At 40.6% G+C, this 20,400-nt stretch overlaps 1 protein-coding gene across 1 annotated transcript; it reads right to left on the bottom strand.

The window, feature by feature from the left end:
- Positions 1–8,034: 8,034 nt before the first annotated feature.
- On the bottom strand, positions 8,035–16,777 carry CBLN4 (cerebellin 4 precursor). The gene is made up of 3 exons (XM_007059760.3): positions 15,938–16,777; positions 13,066–13,182; positions 8,035–9,309 (listed from the first exon to the last, which is right to left on the bottom strand). The coding sequence occupies exons 1-3, from the start codon at positions 16,226–16,228 to the stop codon at positions 9,112–9,114; spliced, it is 606 nt and encodes a 201-aa protein (XP_007059822.2). The 5' UTR covers positions 16,229–16,777; the 3' UTR covers positions 8,035–9,111.
- Between the last annotated feature and the right edge of the window lie 3,623 nt (positions 16,778–20,400).

The raw sequence follows: 20,400 nt of genomic DNA, 5'->3' as shown, positions 1-20,400 counted from the left end.
GGTATTTTCTTTTGCATCATTGACTATAAATCTCTGTCACATCAACAGCTGACAATCTTTGGCGCTGACAGTAATGACTGGAATACCCACTCTGTGTTACTAAATGTATGTCTATTGCCAATGGAAGATTCAACCTTCATGGTTCTGAGTATCCTCAAAGTCCAGTTATTTATGAAATTTTCAGCAGCAGAGCAGTTTTGTGGGCACTTACAATATTTAAAACAAACAACTGTGGAATAACATAACATCAGCTAAGTGAACTGCCCACAGAATAATAATGCACATGGCAGTAATTGCTGCACTAAACCCAGCCTATTGGTCAGTATTTTAAACCAGCTCCACTCCCCAACCTACCTGCTCCCCAAATGTCTGAGAAAATGATTTAAGATAATGCTTCCTATTATACCAGAAAATGCTCTGTGCGACTGTATATACTGCAAAAATAATGACGCCTCAGTAATGTGAGCCCTTACTACCTCACTCTGCTCCTAGTTCCAGAAACTCACTCATTCTAAATCAGCGCAGATCCATTGACTGGGACAGAGCCAGAACATTTAACCCCAGCTGAGATTTGTCCCTTTGTTCTTTGCTGAAAAGTGTGGAGAGATCATTTGATATCATTATTATTTATTTGTGTAACATTAGCACCTAGAGACCCCAAATCATGGTCACTGTGCTAGGCACTGTACAAACGCTTAGTAAGATACAGTCCCATCTCAAAGACCTTACAGTTGAATAGACAAGACAGATAAAAGGTGGGAGGGGAAATATAGGCCCTGTGAGCTGAAGTCTTTCCCGAAGTTACACATCACACTGTTAGTTCACCCTATATTTCATTTTCCATATAGTCTGTATGTAGTGTTGATATCAAGCACACTTTGCTACAATGAAGTGTGAGTTAAAGGAAGTACATAATGGTTCTGGACCCTAAACTCAACACCATGTAAAACTATAATTTATGTAAGTAGAAGACCATGACTTTCCCATTTAAATTATGTGAATTCAATATTCAGCCAGCTAACAACCTGGGGAAGACATGGAATATCAAATGAAGTAAAGGATTTCAGTCTGCAACCTCTCACTAGTCCTTACTCACATGAGTGTCAATGGGACTAATCATATCAGTATGAAATATTCATGTGAGCAAGGGGATTTGCAGTACAAAACACTTATTAAGAATGCCCTGTAAGAACTAGTGAAATGTTTTATGCATTTTAGTTCCAACAACCAAGTGGATTTATGTTTACAACTGTAAGGGATAGACATTGGTTTTCTTAATGGAAAGCTTGCATTCTGAAGAATCTGAATCGTTCATGGGACCTGGATAAATACATAAAGTGGGCTGGTTGTTTAACGTTAGGTCATTTGTAATAAACAAAAAAAGATTAAGTTAAAGGCCACAGTTTTCTAAGCCAAATACAATCATGCGTGCCTTTCTGTTACACCTCCTGAACTGAAAATTGTGCTGTTTCTGGAGTGGTTTTGTGATTCTGTGACCCAAGAGCCAGTAAAATCTTGGAAGAAATGGGCAAACTCATTTTCATTTATTAACTATATGAGAATCAAATTCAGGTTCCAAGAGAGAAACAGTCACTGTATTGAAAGTTTTGCACCACTAAACCCTCCATTAGCAATCATTTCTGTTTCTATACTCCATAAATTTAACGGGTGCCTAGATACTAAGGTCAAAAATATAGAAGAATCTCAAACACATGACGTAAATTGCTGAATTGTAAATAATATTTTATAAATATGAAAGATGTGGATTATGAACCAATATCTAATTGTAATGTTTATTACTTTCCTGGTGATATGTAGCAATGTCTCAGGAATAAAACAAATACTGACCAATTTTTGTGCAAACAAAACAACTGTCCCTTAAACCTTTCTCACTAGAGTTTGTTCTTCTGATCCTATTTTAATTCCAAATGCCCACTGAGATCAATAATCCACACAACATATACTACAGTATATGTGTGGGGAGAGAGAGATGGGGGAAGGAGAAAGCAATTAGACTTCTGGGGTACCCAGAATGAGAAAATATATGCACTAGTAGGGATGGGCAAACTCATTGTTTCTAACTTTGCACCCCCAGGAACATCAATTCCTATAATGACATAAGCAGTTGAAGTAACTGCACGCACAAAGTGCACAACTAGGCATACATTTTTGCATGTATTATTTTTCTAAATATTTAGGCCATACTTCATGGAGCCCTACTGTCTCCATGTGGGTACAGAGATTACCTCATTTCAGGAATGGGGGCTTATACCATATTGAAACATCCTCACCACTGCAATGTCCTCCCAAGCCCAATGCTCAAACATTCCAACACTCAGCTGTCCTCCACACCAGGATACCCCCAAAGGGATATATGTTAATTTGGGGTTTGCAGTGTCTTGTGGGAGTAAATCCAGGCACACACACGGGCAAAGGATTAATGCTCTTTTATTTTCAGAGCTCAAGCAATCTGCTCTACACTCTTACAGCTGCTTTCTTCCAGCACCACTGGGGTGATCTGATTACAATATGGTGGCCATGTAGGGACCATCATTATATCATTCGCTGTAGAAAAATATTAAGCATATATATTACTATATATCTAGTCAATCTACTGAATTTGACAATAGGTCAAGAATGTAGCGGGTCAACTTGAGTTGCACAGTATAAAGCGTTTATACTTGTTTTTCTTTTTGCCCCCCCTTCTTTCCCTCATCAAACACAAGTAAAAAGATTTACTCTGCACCCCCCCTCTTTAGAACTGAAAATTTTCTGACGATTTAGCTCTGTTTATGATCACATATTTTTACAGCTAAGCTGAACTGCAAGGCAAAAGAAAAGAAAAAAGAAAAGAAAGAATCTAAAAAAAAATGCAACCAGTTTTTCCCTCCCCCAGACTGTGAAGATTAAAATAGTGATTGCTTCCATCAAACGCCTTAGATCACAGCTTTCACTATACAGACTATTCAAGCCATATTTCCATTATTCTCATCATCACTTATATAACAGTGGCTGATTTTATCACCACTCTTTGTATGCTTTTCCCTTAGTGCTTTAGAGTAGGAAGGATATTTTTCCCCCCATACTAACCAGCAACAGATAAATAACTTCTCAGCCCAGTGTCTAAGACAATGTGTTTTCTCAAAGGAACTCATTCAGTATGGACAAGAATAGTGCAAAATATATACTGATGTAGCCTGTGACAAACCATAAATTCTGTCATTGGGGATCTTCTTTTATGCATAGGGCACCTTCTGTTTAATATTGTCTTTAGAAGACAAAGAGTTTGAATATATAAAGACATGTTGCTATATGCAGAGTAACTGTGGAGAGAACTGCTAAGGTAAAGTATTAGCAACTCAGGTCCAGATTCTCAAAGATATTTAGATACCTAACTCCCGTTCATATGAAAGTAAGTTAGGCATCTAAATACTTTGGAGGATTTTGCCTACAGCAACCCTTACAAAGAGGGTAGATCATATCTCATATTCTTGCTGCAGACTATATTTCATGTTAATGGGTCAGCTATTTGTTGTTATTATGACATACTGCTTCTTGCATTTATCTTCTCTATCCTTAATCCTGTGTGCTAAGAGGACTGGCTGCACTGTATATGTATCATTTTTTAAAGAAAAGAGTTGATAACTAATTTTTAATTTCTCCGAGTACTTATAGGCAGCATAACCTAGAGCACTTAATTAGGAGTTAGGAGACTTGGGTTCTATTCCTGCCTCTATCACTAGCCTGTTTGGTGATCATGGCAAGTCACTTCAGCTCTGTTTTCCCACCTGTACAATGGGGATAATGATACTGGCCTCCTTTGTAAAGTGCTTTGAGAGCTACTGATGAAAACCACACTATAAGAAGGAGGTATTATTATAACTGATCTGTTTCAGCTGATTTAACTTTCTAGACACAGAAGTATACATAGTATAAAGACGAAATTTTGGAATAGCCTTCCAAGGGAAGCAGTGGGGGCAAAAGATCTATCTGGCTTTAAGATTAAACTTGATAAGTTTATGGAGGAGATGGTATGATGGGATAACATGGTTTTGGTAATTAAATATTCATGGTAAATAGGCCCAATGGCCTGTGATGGGCTATTAGATGGGGTAAGATCCGAGTTACCCAGGAAAGAATTTTCTGTAGTATCTGGCCGATGAATCTTGCCCATATGCTCAGGGTTTAGCTGATCACCATATTTGGGGTCGGGAAGAATTTTCCTCCAGGGCAGATTGGAAGAGGCCCTGGAGGTTTTTCGCCTTCCTCTGTAGCATGGGGCACGGGTCACTTGCTGGAGGATTCTCTCCTCCTTGAAGTCTTTAAACTACGATTTGAGGACTTCAATAGCACAGATATAGATGTGAGGTTTTTTTGTAGGAGTGGTGGGTGAAATTCTGTGGCCTGCGTTGTGCAGGAGGTCAGACTAGATGATCATAATTGTCCCTTCTGACCTAAATATCTATGAATCTATGAATCTATGAAATACCCCTTTGTACCATTCATTCTGACACTGTCCTTTAATGCAGAATGCATTAACTCAGCAAGGGGTGATCCAGTGAACTGAGCATGGGACTAGGAGCCAACAGCTGCCAAGTTCTAAGCCCAGCTTTAACACTGATCCCCTCTATGGCCTAAGGCAAGTTGTTTAAACTTTGCTGCCTCCATTTCCCAGCTATAAAATGAGGACATCTACACTTACCTACTCACCTCCTAGGGGTTCCTGGGAGGATGAGTTAATTGGCACTTGGGAAATGCTTTGACATTGCTAGGGTACAATATGAATATAAAACATTGCTTCAGAGCAATACAGAAGTGACTGCAAGGAATTACACTTTGATCAAGTTTTCATTTTTCTTTTTTATACCTTAAAGTTAGTTTAACAAGTTTTCTCTGTGAAAAAGATAATAGGTAAAATTTACAAAAATCCACCTGAGTGATTTAGGAGCTTACATCCCATTTTCAAAAGTGATTTAATAACAGGTGCTTTTGAAAATTGTATCGTTAAACTCATAAATCACGTAGGCATTAGCCCACTCACTCCTCCATCATAATGGAGGGGCAGTTGGACCAAATCTGAGTGGCACTAAGATCCCATGAACCATGTCACAATGCCATTTGCTCAAATTTAGCTCACCCACCCCTTTGTCATGATGGAGGGGGTGAAAGGGCCAAATTTGAGTGGCATAGGGGGGTGCCAAACTGAAGAGTTGCCTGGGGCAGCAGATTGTGTTGAGTGGCCTCTGCTTGGAACCGAGGGATAGATACATTAATCACATATTTCTCAGTGTTTACGACAGATAGGCAAGAAAGCTCTCTAGGATCCTAATATGGTCAGCCTTTCTATATAAGCAATCTGACTATAAAATGCATATTTGTATAGAGAGGGAAGATAGGGAATACCAAGCTTAAATTCCTGCAACATATTGCAGCTTGGTCGCATATATAGGGTGAAATTCCAGGGTATGTCAACCCTGCAGTTACAAACCCACCACTGACCCATGCTAGCTGCCTCTGGTTTGCAAGGCTTGGGCTAAGGGGCTGTGTAGACATTTGGGCTTGGGCTCGAGCTCAGGCTCTAGGACCCTGCAAGGTGGGAAGGTCCCAGAGCTCAGGCTACTGCCCAAGCCTGAATGTCTACGCGGCAATTAAACAGCCCCTTAACCCAAGCCAAAGTCAGCTGGCATGGGCCAACCACAAGTGTCTAGTTGCAGAAGACATACCCCAGTCTCCGTGAAACCAATGAGAGTTTTGCCATTGATTTCAATGGGGGACAGAATATCACCACTAATCTTTAGTAGACAGCTCAATACAACATACACAATAGGATAGATTCATATTTTCTTCCAGAACCAATTTTTGCCTTTATTAAAATGCAGTATTTGAAAGCTTTAAAAAAATAACCTTAGATACCAATTGAGCAGAGACAGTCTGTCTCTTTATCTTTTTTTTCTCAACAATATAAACATTAAGATTCATGTGAAAGAAAAAAGAAAACAGTAGATGCTAAACTCTACTTTTCATAGACTAGACCACTATTCTGAATGCCTTTTTCAGTCAAAGCTCCCATTGATATCACTGAGAGCTTTGTGAAAGAGCTGAGTAAGGCAATCAAGACTGGGACAATACTAAGAAAACTTGATAACTTTATCCTATCCCAGTTTTTAGACCCAGGACCTTAGTTATTTCCAGTTGATAAAGATGTACCAGGGTTCTGTGCCCTAAGAGGTTTTTCACAATTGGCCATTTTTTATTACCATTTTGGCTATGCTGCTAAAGTTTTCATTGCTCTTGTTAAATTATGAAATATGTTCAATGGTCCAATGTGCACCCTTGTTCCATCAGTTCAGAGGCCACCTTTGAGTTCCGCAGATTATAGATCATATAAAGATAGATGTGTCTACACTGGACAGGTTTTAAATAAGAATATAGCAAAGTAGGTTTTTTGTGTGCATTATTTGGAGCTCGGAGAAGAGAGTACAGGAACATCTCATCAATACATACCTCCATATTTTAATAACTGCTTGGACTTCCTGGTTAAATTTTAAATGACTGTTAATGACTCTGATGCAGTTGGAAATGTTTTGCCAAGAGGAATTATTTGTATATTAAGGTGTTTTGGTATCATTGGTGAATGCTAAAGGCAGCCTTAAGAATCATCTGTTCATAAATTAAAGCAGTTATTTTTATACAGGGTCCTTCTCAAATAAGGTATTGGACAGGGTCTAAACACCAGACTCACTTTACAGCACATTTAAATGCATACTGCCAGTTTTACCCTTATTCCTTCCATAAATCTGAATGCAGTGTTTTCCTTTATATTATTTATATAATGATGGGTAAGGTGAACGTTCAGATTTTGCAGATTTTATTCAAATTTTTATGTACCTCTCTGGAAACTCCTGTGGCAATGAGACAAATTACCATTCCCATATTCCATACAAATTAGGCACTGCAGTCCCACTTCTTAATGAATATATATACTTGTTTTATGTGGTGATATATTCTGATTAATTGTGATGACAAATATGTTCATATTTTTACCAAATGTAAATCAGATACCTCCTGGCCATATCTTCCTGTTACCTATCAATTTGCAGTACTGAAATGTTCTATCTGGAAACACTTTACCATCCCTAAAAAGTGATACTCTCCACACACACACACACACAATCTTGAATTGTGTATATGCTGGCATCACTTCTGAAAGTATTTTACATTTATGCACAATCTTGTCCCACTAAAGACAATGGAAGTTTTATCAGGGACATGAATGGGCTTTGGATTAGGCCCCAAAATGAGTGGAATTTCTGAAATGCCAGGCAATGATAGTAGGGAAAATGTGACATTCTGTACAAGGTGGCAAAAGATTACTCTAAGGGAGAACCCAATTTAAGTCAATGGGGGTCTTTTCCTCAACTTCAATGGGCTTTAGATCAGGACATCAATGCCTGGACACTCACATCTTCATGAATACTCTCATTTTCATAGCGTTTCTGCATTGTCTCTCATTTTGGGTCAGATGCTGCATTCCATGCAAACTCAAAATTCCCATTGAAGTCAGTGGGTATTTTAGGTGCACAGGGAATGCAGGACTGGGAGCTTTACTGACAGTCTGTGTAAAAGCACTTCCACTAAGAAGACCATACAATTTCTTATTCATTAGATTTTTTGTGTGACTGCATTGGCTCTTACTTCACAATGGTAAAATCCCACTACCAAGGCCTCAATTCAAAGCCCACTGAAGTCAGCAGGATCCATTGACTTCAATGAGTTTTAGATTAGATTCTAAGGGTGAAGTCAGTGGGACTTTTGCCATTGACTTCAATGGGGTCAGGATTTTACTCTCAGTATTTTATTTGTAAAACGCACAGGTTATTTCTAGCTAATGCAGACTACCTTTAGGATTCTGCCAGGCAAAGCTAACCCACCAGTTTCTGTGACTCCAAAAAGCTTAACTTTGCATATAATAATTATAACTAATTAAAGAGAGCGTGTGAGCGTCATAGTTTGAAAATCCAACCGTGAAAAAAATCCAGCTAATATATTAACTTTTATTATGTAATGCAACATAATAAATAAATCTATGAATTCATACGACCTGTACAAAAAGACAAAAAAGTTAGATACCAGCTATTTGGATGGAATATTTGCTAAACAGATGATTTATAATTATATACACATTTGTGGAGTTAAGGAAAAAACATATGATACCTTTAACACAACAGAAGACTTGAAACATAGACACAATTAAAAACAAGGGGTCTTATCTCCAGCTAATAAAGTAGTTATGTCTAAGGAAGGCATCCCTTCGGTTTTTAATAAAGTGGATATTATCAATCATGTTAATTAAAGTTGAAGAACAAATGGTAGCTTTCCTGCAGGGTAAAGCTGTTTTGAAGAGATATGCTGGACTGATCACTTTTAACCCTGATAAGCACTTTTTTAGTATTATAATCTGCACTACATGTCCAATTAACATATAGCTTCTTAGCTTTCAGTAGGGTAGTCTTCATTATGATCATTGACTGAGAGTAAATATCTTGGTGAACCATCCAACCCCACTACATGTAGAAGAGAAATAAAGTCAATCACTTATCAATAATAATAATAATCTTTCTCCAGAAAATTGAATAAATTATGTCTGTAGTGTCCAAAAGAACAAAAATATGTATAACCAAATATGTCAATATACAGTTCTTTGGCAGCAACACGCTAACTCTTGATTGAAGTCTGAAATCAAAATCTCCTAAATTATAGACCCAGTTGCCAGTCTTTTAAAAAGAAAAGAAAATCCACTTCTCCCACGAATCCAATAAGTCCAGTAAATGAAATCTGAATAAATCTTGCAGGCAGCTTTAGACTGTAACATTAAGCATAGATATTTATGGTCTGCTTTAAGTCTTAATCCAAATATACTGTATTTAAACACACAAAATTCTGTGAAACTTCACAGTAGTTCAGATAGGGCCAAAATCCATAAATAGAATCCATATTCACCCATGAGAAACCAATAAAGAAACATCAATCCCAATGATGATAAAATGATCTTCAAATAGCAGAGGCAATGACTGGTCCACACCAGGATGGATGTCACAGGGAAGTTGACTTTTACAGAGGGAAGACCAGAAACCCAGAAAATGTAGAGTACTGCCATCCACCAACCAGATTACCTTTCTCTAGTTTCAGGTAAACCTTATCCTCCTTGTCTAGATAGAGCAGGACTCCATTAGTTGCAGCTTCACGAGTGACATCTTTGTCCCCAGCAAAGGCAGAAATTACTGGTTTTCCATTTAGCATTAAATTAACCTACAAGAAAAAAACCCACTGAAAAGTTGTAGTTAACAGAGAAGCATCTGATGACATCAAGTATCTAAAGGGTGGTGGGGCCTGGTTAAAATCCCATTGTACAGCATGTATACTTTATTTCCTTTCAAATGAATAATTAAGGTTAGTATGATTGTTTGCTCTTTTGTCAAGTGTATTATTGTTTATGTGCCTATTGCAAGAATTTTCTGTAGTATCTGGCTGATGAATCTTGCCCATATGCTCAGGGTTTAGCTGATCACCATATTTGGGGTCGGGAAGGAATTTTCCTCTAGGGCAGATTGGAAGGCCCTGGAGGTTTTTCGCCTTCCTCTGTAGCATGGGGCACGGGTCACTTGCTGGAGGATTCTCTGCTCCTTGAAGTCTTTAAACTACGATTTGAGGACTTCAATAGCACAGATATAGGTGTGAGGTTTTTTTTTGTAGGAGTGGTGGGTGAAATTCTGTGGCCTGCGTTGTGCAGGAGGTCAGACTAGATGATCATAATGGTCCCTTCTGACCTAAATATCTATGAATCATTGGAGTCAATGGGATGCTGTCAATGGACTTCAGTGGGCTCTGGCTCAGATAATATGCTAGTTCCTCTAGGTAATGTGGACTTTCGATTCATGATTATGTACAGGCTTTATTTTTTAAAGGTCTATAGGAGCTCCCTATCCACTGATAATGATCTGGCAAGGTGACGCTGTAAGACACTTGCATCACCTTAGCCCTCTTTGCATGCCTGGATTGCATAGGTCATTTAGATATCTAACTGCATGTACATATCAGTAGAGGAGACAGATTTTCAAAGTATTTAGGTACACAAAGATGCAGATGATGGGATTTTTCTAGTGGGATTTTTCAAAAGCCCTAAGTAGGTTAGGCATCTAACTCCCACTGTAATCACAATATATGGCTCTTCGATTTTTGATTGCAATTTGGTTTTAAAATCTAGAACAAATCATCATCTTTATATGCCGCTCCACTGTATTTCAGTATTGATTCTATTCAAAACTTTGTCATTCACAAATGCCTAGGCTTCTGAACCTACGCAGATGCAAAGGTGGTCAGAAAATGAGGGAGAAAACACAAATATTTTCTAAGTTTTAAATAAATTGGTGAAATGTATTTTTTGCCAAAAATTAGAACATTTCTTAGAAGCCTTAACCGTAATGCAGTCACAGAGGGAGAGACTATGAAATGGTTGTTCATATTAAGTATTCCCTCCTGGTGAGTACTCCCATTAATTTTAATAGGAGCACTTGTAGAGTAAGGCAGCAGAATCTGGCCCTTAATTGGGATTTGCTTATCTTGGAAATCCACTTAATCAGATGTCTCCAGGGAACCAATTTCACTCTAATGATACTTAATGGCACTAACAGATGTTTCAGAGATGTGGTAATTCCAGTTATGTGGGAAGCCTTCTGGTGATTTAGTGGTGTTCAAGTCTGTGTGGGTCTGAGACTCAAACTGGTTTAGTCTGTTGGTGCCGCTGCAATAGCATCCAGTCCCTCCTTAGCTGTGATACATGCAAAAAGTGCATGAGGGGTTTGATCACTGCCTGTTCCCTGCTACTATCTTACTCCTTGGGCATCAGCTCCCATGTTGGGCATCTCACAGATGTCCTTGTCACAGTACTGGAGAAATAGCAGGTTTAGTCCCTATCCCATTGGAGATAATGCGTCCTTCCAATTATTTGGACTTTTAACATGAAGGGCTTATTAAAGTTCAACAGTTGCCTTGGATGCCAGCATTATTACTGGCTTAAGAATGAAAGGCCATTTACCGGTACAACCTGATTAAAAGGGTCTATTGTATTTAATTAAATATAGCTAAAAAAGCAGCTATGCAAAAGATGCAAACTTTGGACCTGTACTACTCATACTTACATTGGTATATGTCCACTGGATTTAATGGAGCAGTTCCTGATCTAAACCCATGGAAGTGAGAGGAGAATCAGGCCCTATCCATGTAAATATCATGACATTATTTTAAAGTGATAAACAGAGATATTTTCAAAAGTGACTAGTGATTTGGGGTACCTTCGCTTTGGGTTGTGCTGTTTGAGACACCTCAAAAAGGGATCTAATTTTCAGAGAGTGGGAGAGTTTCAAGGGGTCTCAGGTTGGGCATCCAAAAATTGGGGCACTCAAAATCTCTAGGCACTTTTGAAAATCTTGGCTTCAGAAATTACTCCTAAATATATAATTTTGTTGTGTTTCACAGTTGCAGGCCTGAAACCCACAGTTCTGAGATTTTAGCCCATATACATGAAAAAACATGAAACTATGAACTGAAACTCCATGGGAAACCATGCCGCAATTGGCCCTGCATTGTCCCATAACAAAATTTACATCTTATCTTTTCCTTTGCCAACAGGTGTGTTAAACACATAGACCATTAATGGCACAGTGATTCTAGAACACATTTAATCTTCCATCAAATACACATTTAATAGGGTAGAAAGAACAAAAGTATGAGCTAAATATATAGCCTTTAAATAGATTATGGATGAAATCCTGACCCCACTGACGTCAATGGGAGTTTTGCCATTGACTTCAGTGGGGGCCAAGATTTCACTCCATATCTTTAGGATGAAATTCACTTGTGATGCCCAGGATTCTTGCACCAGTCTGCTCCATTGAATCCTGCACAGGGAATGTATAGGCAGTCTACAGGCAGAGCAACCACCCAAAGGTGCCCATGCATCATATACATGCTGCAGAAAGGTCTCCCCGCTCTCGCATAGGCCAGTACAGAAGGCCATGTTCAGGGAAGACCAGAGTTAGAAAAGAGGCAGATTAAAGAGAAACCACAGATCATGTTTTCCATGGATCCAGTGGTCTCAATGGAAGCTTCAGTCATTATTCCAGCCCTGGCATATCAGCTCTGCAATGAGAGACTGCACTGTAGCCCCACAGTCTGACCCTGGGGTGAATTTCACTCTTTAGGAGTTTAGTTCGTGGCTTAATGGGAGGACGCTCAGGACCCTAGAGGTTGGTTCTCGGGGCTGGTGTGTATGTCAGACTATGAGCTCAACATTGCTATTGAACTGCAAAGAAAAGTATAGTTTTCTGTGTTTTTCCAACATAACACAGTAAAATAACTGCAAACCTCTCTAAGACAGTCACCACCACCACCATCATCACTGAAGATTTATAATATTATAGTCGTGGCCCAGTGAAGTTAACTTAAATAGTCCTGGCCCACAGTAAGGCCATTTTTTAAACAGCTACCTGGTGTCATCATGTGGTTTCTAGAAGTTCCTGTTAGAAAAAATTACCAAAAATGAAGATGACTTATTTATACAGAATGTGTCCCCAGAAATCTAGACATCATTACAATGGATTTCACCTAGTTTCTAACTAGCAATATAAGATTGTTATGAAGGATTCACTCAATTGAATTAAATTAAATTAAAAAGTGTATTTTAGTCATGGGTGACTTTTATATTTATTATTTTAAACAGTCTAGCCCAGATCTTCATCTGGTGTGAATGAACAAAGCAATGGAGCTATGAGGGTTTACATCAGCTGAGGATCTGGCCCTACATTTTTATATCCATTAATTTCAGATGTATACACTATACTGTATAATTAAGGAATATAATACAATAAAGTCACTGGGTTTCTAAATGAACCAAAAAATGCTCTTTTTATGTGAACTGTGTGTAATAATATTTTGTTGTCACCATTTTAGTCTCATTCTAGAATGCAAGCAATTTACATATACATTTCTCATATTAAATCAACATACCTGGATTGTTTGACTCTGATAGACTTTAATTACATGAAAACTGAAACTGTAAATTCCTTTTCTTGGTGCTACAAAGACAGACTCCAATGTGAAAAAATTGCCCACATTTACTAGGATCTACAAATAAAAATACATAATGGGAATTAATACAATTATTCAATATAAAAGATCAAGGCATCCAATCACATTTTTCTCCATCTAACTGCATGACTTACAGAATTCTGTTTTTATTCCTATATTCATGGACATTAAAATATGGCATTTAAAATTATGGGTTGGTTTCATTTGTAAGTCATATTTATCAGTATAACTTAAGTAAAAATCAACTGGCATAGAAATACGTGTCCAACTTGGCTGCCTGTAGATATCTCCAAATATTAGACCTATCTGTGGGTATAGTAGATATTAGGGGGATGGCATATCTTCCCATTAGTCCCACAATACCTTCTCAAAACACCAATAATTCCCGGAATAACATACTAGCATTGGCCAATCAGTACTGGTCAAGGCAATGCCATCATCCCTGAAAGTATCAAGCTATGAGGCAGTACGTATATGAATGACATAATTCATGACACTGGGTTGAAGGTGGATTGAGTTGCCAAAATACCTGACCTACCTATATTAAACAACCCTGGATTTACAAATATGTGCTATTTCTCTTTTCTGTTGTATCTCTAACTGAAAACACTCTTCTAACAACTTAGACTTTCTTAAATGGCTAAAGGCAAGTAACCAAGGAGAGGACATTAAACAACTACAGCCTTCACATTTTAAATATCTTCTATAACGAAGTGTCGTCCTTCTTCTGAATTATTTATCCTTTATTTTAATTCATATTTTCAAGTTCTCTTAAAGAAACAGACTTCTCAAAGAGTCAGTGGGAATAACCAGGAAGTTTGCTTAATTCTAGCATTCTAAATTACACTATGTGAGGTATCTTGATATGATATAGTAAGGAAAATAACTCTCAGTCTCAATTATTTTGGATCTGCTCTAGCACAAGGCTGGTAGATGAAACAGGAATGCAGATGTGTGTGTATTCATAGGTATGACTGAGATGAAAATAGTAGTATTACAAGTTGTGGATTTTAGAGGGGAAAAAATCATTTGAAATTTTGTGAACTAATTCCCAAGAATTAATGAAACAATGTTGAAACTTTGGGTGCATCAGCTGCACCTGAGAAAACACCTTTTAAACCTCTCCCTGGCTTTCCTTTCACTTAAAAAGGGCTAACTCTCAGATGCTTTGCACATTTCCAAGTCTCCTACACATCCCTATAGGTCTTCCTGTATCCTGAAAAGATTATTGACAATGTGGTGAATAAAACTCAAGAATTCCAAGCACATTTTGTCTTTACTTTAGTGCAGAAAAGCCTAGTTATTGCCCATCTCTAGGCTGAATATAGGAGTCTCTGGACCTTAAAAAAAGTAATTTAGTAGGATCAATTAACCAAGCAGCTAATCATTCCAAGAAGCTAACTAGGCTTCATTAACTATTTTATATACTATCCAAGGGCTGAAATAAGTCTTTCTGGTCACAGAGTGGGAAAGGCAGCTCACAAGACTTAAAGTAAATTTCTGAGTGGAGTTGACTTCACATAATGACTATGTCTATCTCAGCTATATTTATCATTTATCCTAAGACACTTATTTAAATTGTGTGTGTTCAGATTTCTGTGAAGGAGACCTCCCTTCTTATTTCTAACTGACATGAAGGTTCTAGAAGAACAGCATGATCTCTTTTAAATCAAAAACCTCACAGTGTTTTGTGTTATTTTCTGGTTTTTAATTTAAGAGGAATTTTTTCAAATATGATTTTATTTTGTCTGCAAAGACTGCTCATCCACTGAGGTTATGTATTTGGGGGGGGGGCGTTCATTAGGGTTGTAAAATATTTAAAAATTCAGACAAATGATTTTAAATATTGTAGGGATGCAACTAAGATGTGATGGGTATTTTAGAAAACTATATATGTGTCCTGTGTTTTCAGTATTAACTAAATGTAATCCATACAAATGATACATTATTGGCACGGATTTTCCTTTCCACCTTCTCTACTGCACATGTGTATTCTGAAATAAGGGGACCCAAAAGCTACTTTGTTAGGGGTGTTATTGAAACTGTAGGTAGGCTGCAAACCTCCAGGGAGCTCCCAGTCTCCTTGAATACTTCCCTCCGGCTTTACAGTGCTAAATGAAACGACGTTTGATAAACTTAACTGAAATACCACAGGATCATAACATTTGAAGAGCGTCCACATCAACAATGCGAGCTGAAGGCTTTTTAAAAATGTAAATAAAGTCTCGGTTCCCCCCTCAGCTAGCTGAAAACCTGCTGCTTGTCTACATTGCCCTCAGTCGAGCCTTGAGATACACGCAACTTTTTAAAAGTACTTGAAGGCTCAATGCGAATTAGTCTTGGCTGCTGCTTTGGACTTCAGAGCAAAGCAAAAATACTCCTGCCTGGTCTGTGCCGGGCTGGCATTTAAATGAAGACAATCTTGATCGGGTGAGATGACTAAAGTACCAGACTCCAGGGAGTGCTGGAGACCCAGAAAGTGCGGCTCTGAAATACACAGCAACGGCCAAGCCTGCCCCCGGAGTAACTTTCCCGACGCTCACTTTCAGCGGGGACCCTGGATTTGAACAAGCTCGCAGCTCTGCTCGCACCTGTTGATGAGCCCCTTTATTAGCCGCCGTCTAGATGCCGGCTGGCTCGCAAGGGGCGCACCCTGAAGCAATGGCTCCCTAACCCGTGGGCAAACACGGGTTCCCTAACGCCTCTCCTGCTTGTGTGGGGTCGATTCAAACCACGCACGCCCCGAAAACACGGTGCTGGGGTGGAGGGGGGGGGGAAGAATTTTCTTTACCTGGTCGAAGTAGATGATCCGGGTTTTGTTGCTCATTTCCGAGGGCTCGTGGTTGGTGCTCCTCACGGCCGAGAAGGCGACCTTCGAGTTGGCCGCCCGCACCGAGATGCCCAAGGGAGAGGAGGAGGCGCCCTTGGCATCGGCGGCCGGGTTGGAGTCACAAACCACCAGGCATTTCCCTTCCAGGACGATGGGCTCGGTGTCGTTCTGCGCCCAGACCGGGAGGCTGGGGAGAGCCAGGGCCAACATCACGGTGGGGACCACGGCCAGCGCCCTGGTTGGAGCGCCCATGTTCAGCACCGTCGGCGGGCAGCGCAGCCTCGCTCGGAGCGCCCCAGCCTCTCCGTCCACCTCTCCGCAAGCCCGGCAGCAGCGGGGGGGAGCCAGCACCCGCCGCCGCTTCCCCACGCGCGGGTCCAGCAATGCTGGGGGGAAAGCCAAAGTCTTCCCCGCTGCCTTTTGAAAAAAACAACAAAACACCCCAAACCCAAACCTTTGTCCTTTAACGGTCGCCTGAAAATACCCCACCAAAGCAAACAAACACCATCCCCGCTTCCCAGCGCCCCCCCGTTTGGCTTCCCCACCTCCACATGTAAAAAAAAAAAAAAAAAAAAAAAAAAGCAGCCCGAAGGTGAATTATTGATGAGCGAGAAAAGCGCGAGAGATCACGAAGAAACAGAAACATTTGCCGTGGCCATGATTCCCTCTGTCCGACCCTGCTCGCCCCCTGTGGGGCTGCTGGGGGCGGAACGGGGCTGCTGATTCCAGAGGCGGGCGCTCACCCCCAGCGCTGGCCAAGACTGGGTGCCTGATATCACCGCCGGGGCGCTCGCAGAGCGGAGTTTTCTCTCTCTCTCTCTTTGCCACACTTCCCAGAAGACTTATGTCATAATCAGCCTGCCCAGCTATCACCTATCGGAACTGAGAGACTACAGTAATACATGAGCCCCCCCCCCCCCCCCCCCCCCCACACACACACACACGCACACTCTTGTCCCAGACCTAACTTCTTTCAAGAGACTATAAAGCTTACGGGAAAACAATAAACATTTTACACCCCTTGAATACGTGCAACGTGTTTTTATTATTAATTATTATTTACTATGATTATTGTTTTCAAAGGGAGAAAGGGAAACGATTGACCTCAAAGACAATGAAAAGCTTCCTGGAATACAACTTCCAAAGAAGGGGGGGATCCGCCAGGACCATGGTCAAATGATGCTGTGAAAGTGCAATGGGTCAGGAATTTATAGCACAATGGCATGACTTGATTTTCACTTGAGCATCCTGCAGTGCACGCCTCTGCCGTATACACCAGGCAGATGTGCACACACTCCTTCATCGCAGCATGTGAAGGAATGCAGCCCTACTCAAAAACAAACGAGGACCAATGATGGGCTAGAAAATTAACATATTCTTTTGTATTTCCCATCTCTGAAGATTAACGTCCCTGGATTTTACTTGATGGCGCTGCCAAGTGGCTCCTTTTGGTAATGTTTTTATAAGAGACATTGCATATGAGTTGAAGGGTATTTCTTTTTAGTGTATCCTGAAAGGATAGATATAGGGATGCTAGAGGAGTAGGAAAGTGGCATTGCCTCGGATTCCCTATTTCAAGGTTGTTTTAAACCTGGCTGGGTTTTGTTTCCTGGAGCACATATTTCCTTGCACTTTCCTCCAGCAAATATTTCCTCCATTGATATTCTAGCTGCACGACCCCCTATCTATTCTGGCCATTGGTTTAAAAAAAAGTGCAGTCCTTCTAAAAGCTGAACAGGATAAAATAGATTTTCTTCCATAACAACAGCACACAAACAGTGGCCATTGTGTATAGGGTAAGACAGAACTATTTTGAGAATATCGGTACAGCATATTTCTATGCACTTAACATTATGGTAGCACACCAGTCTTTGATCAAATTGTTATAAAACAATAGCATTCATTCCTTTCTTGTTCAGTAATAATATTTTGTCTGGCTCCATCTTTCCTATCTCCTAAATGCAGGGGACCCCTGGATTGGATTTTGACTCACATGTCAGAGGAAGATTTGATGCCATTGTGTTGAGCAGGATGGTTGGGAAACTGACAGCTCAGCTGTTGGATCAGCTCAGTTTGCAAGCAGAAGCTGGCTACAGTCTTGTGACAAAAAGACAAAATAAAAGGGTTCAAGAAGCAAGAAGCATTTCAGGAATCTTAAAGAGGATTTGCTGAGAAACCTTCCTAAGTCTGAAAAACTCACCATCTGCTGAACCTTAAGGTCTTCTCAGGGCAAACACTATGGACCAGTGTTTTAGGAAAACATTTTGTGTGTATTGAAGTCAATGGGACATTAAGTCCACAATTGTTTGCAAAGTCTCTGCAAAGCTATAAGCATATAAAATGCTTAGATTTTAGACTCCTGAACTTTAATAACCATCCAGGAATAAATGTCATTCTTCATAAACTACAGAAAGCAGGACTCAGATTTAAAGAAGTCTTAGCGTTATTCTTTTCAAATCACATGTGGATGCCTTCTCCTTAACCTGACACTGACAGAGATTAATAGGACAGCCAAATTGAGAAGAGCCAGAAGCAGTAAGAGACAAGAATGAAAAGGAGATGAAGAAGACTCATACCCAAATATTGCTCTTTATGTAGAAAGTGTGCCTGCAGCTAAAAGGTTCTTACCACATGGCAACATCTGTGTAGTAGATTCTTTTGCCAAATACTAGAGCTGTGTGAAACATTTTTTCTGTGAAATTATGCACATGCAAAAAAAATTTACAATTTCATTCCACACCATTTCACCACTCCCACAAAAAAGTTATCTACTTCATGCCGAAAACAATGTTGTAGTCCAGGAACATACAGAACTAGTCAAAAATACAGTGGAAAAGTTGTGATTTTTTTCAAAAAGAATACTATTTTTAAATTCTGAAATTTCAAAATTTTGAAAAGTTTGAAAAATCCATCAAAATTTCCAAATATTGAAAAAATAGGAAAATATCTTCATTTTTTCCCATTGAAAATCAAAATATGTCAACAATAATTTCCATTGGAAAAAATCAAATTGAGAAAATTTTGACCAGCTCAAGTGGAGAGATCAGAAATAGGAAAAAGGGAGGACAGAGATGAAACCTTGTTTATTGTACTGGTCAGCATAAGTAAAGACATCATGAGAAATAAGAGAGTGAGGAAGATAAAATATGACCCAACATTTAAAAAGTTGGTTTCCTTTTCCTTTTCTGAATCTGCAAATTGCAGGCACAAATATTTGGAAGCTCAATTTTGGAACCACAATTTTCAGATTTAACATATCTCACCTTGGATGTCTAAATACGTAATCAGACAGAGATGAGCAGGCACAAAAAGGGAAGCTGGGTTAAGGTTGGTCTGAAAAACATAGGCATAATTTACCTTCTATATTCGGGGGGGAGCTCCGGTGAGGCCAATGCCGTGCATGGTGGGGGGGAGAGAATTCTATGCCTACATGAGGCTTGCAGAGTTCGGCCTGCCATGGGATCGCCACTGGTCTGTGGGGCCAGGCACCTGCCCCGGTGTTTGTTCAGGTCTCGCACATGGACACGGGGGGGACTTAACCAGGACCATAGCATGGTTAATGCAAGAAGCCCCCAGCTGTGGGGGAGGGCGGCTTCAAAAGACCTGGCTGGAAATCATGCAGCCTCCAGGGGCTCGGGGTGGGGCTGCCTCACTGTTGCGTATGAGTTTCCTGTTGATTTAGAGCTGGCCCCATGCTCGGTCACTTGGTGCCACCGGGCCCCCTCCCTGCACGGCAGCTGGCAGAGCCAAGCCAGTCCAGTGACCTTGGAGACCGGAGGAGTTGTGCAACGATCTGCACCCTGTGGGAAGAGGCAGGAGCAACAACTGGGCACTGCAGGGAGGTGCCGCTGCTTTTCAGGAGAGGAGACTGAGGGCAAGGAGGGGGGCCTCATTGCCTGGGGTCGAGGGGGCATGACTCGAGCTGTTCAGTTGGTGGCCAAACCTTTAAATTGTGCCCCCCCCACACACAATGTACACAGTTTGATAGTGCCCCCTCCCACCTCCTCCACCAGGCAAGCGAGTCATCAGGCTAATCAAATGGGAAATCAGGCAAGGAGCTGCCGAGCATGCAGCCTGGCCTTTTCGGGCCCCCACGCATCCACCTGGGACAGGGGCCCCACAGGGCATGTGCAGCCCCACACCTTAGCAGGGACCAGGGCAAGCAAGAGGGCAAAGGGGTCAGGCCAGTGCCACAGCCAGCCCCCACCAACACCCTCCACCTCAGCAGCCTGATGAGTGCCTTGAGCTCATCACCTGGCAGCCCTGCCCCAGTCACCCACCCCGTACCCTGAGGTGCCTCACAAGCACCCCTTGCCCAGGAATGAGGGAAGGGCCCAGGGGCCCTGGTTGTCAGTGCCAGGCACAGACAGGCACTGAGCCCGGGCCCAGCCATTACCTGACCACGGCATTGTCCAGGTGGAAAA

Source organism: Chelonia mydas, chromosome 13 (genome assembly GCF_015237465.2).
Source record: "Chelonia mydas isolate rCheMyd1 chromosome 13, rCheMyd1.pri.v2, whole genome shotgun sequence".
Taxonomy (NCBI): domain Eukaryota; kingdom Metazoa; phylum Chordata; order Testudines; family Cheloniidae; genus Chelonia; species Chelonia mydas.
The sequence above is the reverse complement of the archived record's forward strand: the minus strand, read 5'-3'. Positions and strand labels throughout refer to the sequence as shown.